Source organism: Dama dama, chromosome 5 (assembly GCF_033118175.1).
Source record: "Dama dama isolate Ldn47 chromosome 5, ASM3311817v1, whole genome shotgun sequence".
Classification (NCBI taxonomy): domain Eukaryota; kingdom Metazoa; phylum Chordata; class Mammalia; order Artiodactyla; family Cervidae; genus Dama; species Dama dama.
The window spans coordinates 105,562,450-105,568,037 of NC_083685.1; the positions used below are offsets into that span (position 1 = coordinate 105,562,450).

At 43.5% G+C, this 5,588-nt stretch overlaps 1 protein-coding gene across 1 annotated transcript; it reads left to right on the forward strand.

Annotated features, from left to right (window-relative positions):
* The first annotated feature begins 235 nt into the window (after window positions 1-235).
* On the forward strand, window positions 236-4,168 carry TOB1 (transducer of ERBB2, 1). Its single transcript, XM_061143715.1, has 2 exons — window positions 236-545; window positions 2,245-4,168. Exon 2 carries the CDS (start codon window positions 2,385-2,387, stop codon window positions 3,411-3,413), a length of 1,029 nt encoding a protein of 342 aa, XP_060999698.1. The 5' UTR covers window positions 236-545; window positions 2,245-2,384; the 3' UTR covers window positions 3,414-4,168.
* The last annotated feature ends 1,420 nt before the right edge of the window (window positions 4,169-5,588 follow it).

Genomic DNA, 5,588 nt, shown 5'->3' on the forward strand with positions numbered 1-5,588 from the left:
CCAAGAGGTGTGGCCTTGCCCACTCGGCCCTCCGCGGCCTGTCAGGACTTGGGCATGCGGGACTTGACCAATGGCGTCCGGGGGCAGGGCAGGGGCGGAGCCAGCGGCCAGGGTCTAGGGTACCCGGTGGGAGGGCGGGGAATGGTGACGCCACCCGGAGCTGTGTGACGCGGGGCGGGCGCGCGCATCCCTACGGGAGGGGCTGGGGGTGGGGAGGAGAATATAAAACGAGAGGCGGGGCGCGCGCCGCAGCAAAAAGAGTGAAGCTCTGGCCCGGCGCGGAGTGGGCGCTCTACGGGGACACTGGACCGGGCACCCTGGGCCGGGCACCGGGCTGTGTGGAGAAGTGAGCGGGCTCGCCTGACCCCGTCCTTGCCACCCCGAGCCAGAAGGGGCGAATTCCTGAGGCCCCGGCCCTCCGCAGCCTCCTCCCGGCGGCGTCGGCGTGCAGTCTGCCCGGCCAGCTAGTCGCCGCCGACCCTTCCTTGCCCCCGCCCCGCCTCCCCTTCTCCGCCCAGCGGCCGGGTCTGTGGTGGAAGCAGCCCGTAAGTATCTAGGGGCGGCGGGCGGGGTTAAGAGGAGGAGGGGCTGCAGCGGCTTAGAGCCCCCGGCCCTCCGGGCTCGGGATGGCGGCGTCGCGGCCCGGGCGCGGTGGGGAACGTCTCCCGACACCCGGTCGGAGGCGGCTCCTAGGGTCTCCGGCGCGCCCCGAAGGCGGGGCTGGCCGGCGAGTCGGGCTCGGCCGGGCCGGGTCACCGGGGAAGGGCTGTCCGGGTCGAGCTGAAGGGAATCGGGGGTTGGGGCGCCTGGGAGCAGCGGCGAGCTCGAGGGGAACGCTGGAGTCAGCGGGGCCGCCGGGCCTGAAAATGGTGCCGAGGAGCTGGTGCTCCCCGGACTCTGGCTGGGTCCCAGGAACCTCGGAGTGGGGGGCAGGGAGCGGCGGGTCGGGTTACGGCGGGGGGAGGGGAGCGGCTGACCTGGTGCGACCGGCGCCACGACCCGCCGGGTGTCCAGCCCCCGGCCCCGAGTGGTCTCTTTTCAATTTCTCGTGGCTTTCCTCCTCCTCCTCTTGCCGCTGCTGCTGTAGCGCTTGGCTCCGAAGGCTGTGAGCAGAAATCTAATGAGACCCAACTGGCTGTTTATGTAATTCTTCATGCTCCGGTCTTTAAGGCGTTGCTTTGAAACTACCTTTCGCCGAGCCTGAATTTCGCTCGACTGCACCTTCACGCAATTTGGCTTAATCAGCTGCCTTTGCCAGCACACGGGCTTGGAAAGTGTTTGTAGTTTGGGGGCAGCTTGGGATTCTTCTCCCTTTATCACCACGAGTATGGAAAATGAAACAGATGGGTTAATAACCAACTTGATTTTTTTTTTTTTTTATGTCCTTTAAAATCAACCTAAGTGTACAGATAGATCCCTTTTGCAAATATCTTGTTTGCCCTTGATCTTTTCTTATCCCCACCCAGTGCTGATCCAGCAAACGTTTAAAGGTCGACCTTATCGTACATGCCTCTTCGGCTGTTCTCTTGTCATGAGAGAGAGAGTTGGTTTTGAAAATCAGAATAAAACCCAGAAACCCTACCCTTTAAACAGAATAATCAGTAACAGTTTGAAGTTAGTTGTTTCTTTTGTTATACTTGAAAATACAAGAAGTATTTTCAGATTTAGAAAAATACACATTAAATAGTATAGAGAAGAGGTTGTATCATGTACTTTGAAAATTAAAATAATTTTCCTTACATCTCACATTTGGGATTGTTTGATAATAAAGCAGATTTAAGCAGTATATGTCCAAAATAAACTGAAATACAGAATTCATTTCTAAGCTAGTGTATAGAAGTATGACCAACGTTTAAAACAAGCATATACAGGTATGTAGACAGATGTTGGTTTAGTATGGTTTCCAATAAATATTCTTTTGAGAACTGCAAGAAGAAAAGGAATATGCTGTATATTCTGAAAGTGTTTTTCCTCTTAGAACTCTATTCAGAAACAGAAAGTAAATAATAGGGTTTTGTTTTGCACATTTTAAACTGTAGATCTTGTTTTCCCAAGATTTTGGTCTTCAATAGACAGTTTTCTATTGGTAAGTCCTTACATTTTGTGCTGATTAGATTTTTCAGACTTTCTAGCTTATTAGACTTTTTCAAAACTGAAATTACTCTGGGGCTAAAAAAAGGTTGTCGAACTTAATGTTTATCTTACATGGACATGTTTTCTTTTGTTTTCTATGTTTTCTTTAAGGAACAAGACCGCTTGAGGTGAAGGATATCTACTAATACCAGCACTTTGAATGAAAATTTGTTTCTCTGCCACAAACTGAACTTTTTTGTCTGTGTCTGGGGGGAGTTGAAACACAAACCTAATTTTGTGGCATAGCAGCTATGCAGCTTGAAATCCAAGTAGCACTAAATTTTATTATTTCATATCTGTATAATAAGCTTCCCAGAAGACGTGTCAACATTTTTGGTGAAGAGCTTGAAAGACTTCTTAAGAAGAAATATGAAGGGCACTGGTATCCTGAAAAGCCATACAAAGGATCAGGGTTTAGATGTATACACATAGGGGAGAAAGTGGACCCAGTGATTGAACAAGCATCCAAAGAGAGTGGTTTGGACATTGATGATGTACGTGGCAATCTGCCACAGGATCTTAGTGTTTGGATCGACCCGTTTGAGGTTTCCTACCAAATTGGTGAAAAGGGACCAGTGAAGGTGCTTTATGTGGATGATAATAATGAAAATGGATGCGAGCTGGATAAGGAGATCAAAAACAGCTTTAACCCAGAGGCCCAGGTTTTTATGCCCATAAGTGACCCAGCCTCATCAGTGTCCAGCTCTCCATCGCCTCCCTTTGGTCACTCTGCTGCTGTAAGCCCTACCTTCATGCCCCGGTCCACTCAGCCTTTAACCTTTACTACTGCCACTTTCGCTGCCACCAAGTTTGGCTCTACCAAAATGAAGAATAGTGGCCGCAGCAACAAGGTTGCACGTACTTCTCCTATTAACCTCGGCTTGAATGTGAATGACCTCTTGAAGCAGAAAGCCATCTCTTCCTCAATGCACTCTCTGTACGGGCTTGGCCTGGGTAACCAGCAGCCGCCGCAGCAACAGCAGCAGCCATCCCAGCCACCACCACCACCACAGCAGCAGCAACAGCAGAAAACCTCTGCTCTTTCTCCTAATGCCAAGGAATTTATTTTTCCTAATATGCAGGGTCAAGGTAGTAGTACCAATGGAATGTTCCCAGGTGACAGCCCCCTTAACCTCAGTCCTCTCCAGTACAGTAATGCCTTTGATGTATTTGCGGCCTATGGAGGCCTCAACGAGAAGTCTTTTGTAGATGGCTTGAATTTTAGCTTAAATAACATGCAGTATTCTAACCAGCAATTCCAGCCTGTTATGGCTAACTAAAAAAAGAAAAAAATGTATTGTACAAGTTAAAATGGTTGGGCCCAAGGGGGATTTTTTTTTTTAATAACCTCCTTGAGTTTTTTTTTTTTTTTAAGCTTATAGTAAGGATACATTCAAGCTTGGTTACAAAAATAAAACATGCATCATTTTTCATTGCCAACCAAGCACAAAGTTATTTTATACTGACTGTATATTTTAAAGTATACTCTCAGATATGGCCTCTTACAGTATTTAAGATATAGCAAGGACATGGCTGATTTTTTTTTTATAAAAAATTGGCACTAATAAGTGGGTTTATTGGTCTTTTCTAATTGTATAATTTAATTTAGTACAAAGTTTGTAAAATATCAGAGGATATATATATTGTTTCTACGACATGGTATTGCATTTATATCTTTTTACTACAGTGATCTGTGACAGCAGCTTCATGTTGTATTTTTTTTACTGAAATTGTAAAATATCCATCTCAAAGACATCACCTATTCTAAAAATTGTGTACAGGATACTCCTTTAGTGGTGGAATTAAAATGTACGAATATTTGCTTTTTCAAAAAAAAGTATTTTCTGTTAAAGGTTTAAAAATTTTTGCTATATATTATGGAAGAAAATGTAATCGTAAATATTAATTTTGTACCTATATTGTGCAATACTTGAAAAAATGGTATAAAAGTATTTTGAGTCAGTGTCTTACATGTTAAGAGGGACTGAAATAGTTTATATTAAGTTTGTATTAAAATTCTTTAAAATTAAAAACATTTATTGTGGTCTTTGTTTTTAAGTCTTTGCCAAAGATCTAATTCTGGAATTATGTTGTAAATGCTGATACAGCAGAAAGATCTGACTCATTGAATCACAAAGTTATAATGGAAAGCAGTTGCTCTACTAGAGCACAGATAGTAGCTTGCCATATAAAAAGTTGTGCTTCACCTGAGCAACGCTTGGGACAGCTTTGTTTTTAGCAACTAACTGTTCAGTCCACATGTCTCCCCACAACAAGGGTGATAGGCTTAAGGCAAGTCAACCTTATTAAAATTGTGTCACACTAACATCTAAGATGGAGTCAGGTGATAAAATGAAATTCTCTCATGTAAACTGAAGGAATTTCTTTGAAATGCATATGGAGAAAGAAATCATTGGATCAATTTTCTATTTCTGCATGGGAGATAAATAGCTCAGAAAACTTGCTTGACAAAGCAGCTCACCTGACTACTTGAAAAAAGATGATTTAGGTCTGTTTTTACTGATCCTTACACTTAAAGACTAGTCATTGTAACTGGAGAATTTATGATTAACATCTATTCAAAATCGGACAGGTTGTTAAATATTAGTATTTCTGTGCATTTTCCTATCAAAGTTTACTCACAGGTTTTGGGTTGATTTTTTCCTGGTTTGGTACTTCAAAGATGAGTCAATGTGTCAAATTGTAGTGGCTCCTTAAGGAGGGAGGTTTTGTTGTTTTTTTTTAGCCCATGAGTTGCAAGGGTGAGACACATTGTTAAAGTAAAATAATGAATCATTTCACTGTTTAAATGTCCATTGATAGAGTGTTGACATTAGAAAATTGTCTTGAATTGGAATAACTTTCTCTGCTTTTTTAATGAGAAACCAGCACTGTCCAGGTTACTTGTGAAATAAATTTGGTCTCAAATGAGGTTTTTTTAGACACCAGTCTACAGAAGCCTTTTGTCTGTTACCCTTGTAATTTAGAGGAATAAAAAGTTTTAAGGAAACAAGTCCTAAAAACAATAGAGCTAAGCTGTTCTGTCAGCTCTATGGTGAGGCCTTTGTCCATTAGTGGACAGAATGAGGTTATGAAGAAGTATTGAGACAGTGACTGGAACCGGGAGAGATTTTTCTTCGTATGCTATCACTTATGTGCTTTTGTAATCGAGTTTGAAAAGCTGTAAAAGAATAATCAGAGTAACAGTTTTAAATACTAGTTTCTGCTAGAAGCTTTTGGGTAAAGTTATAGGCTTAACTTGGAAGAAAACTGGTCTTTTTATAAATGAAGAAAGGCTCAAGTTAACTTTTTCTAAAAGCAACTGGCCAATAGACATAAAATAGAGTTTGTAACAATCAAGAATACTAATACACATATTCAGGGCTTCTTCCCTGGTAGTTCAGGTGGTAAGGAATCTGCCTGCAATGCGGGAGACCAGGGTTTGATCCCTGGGC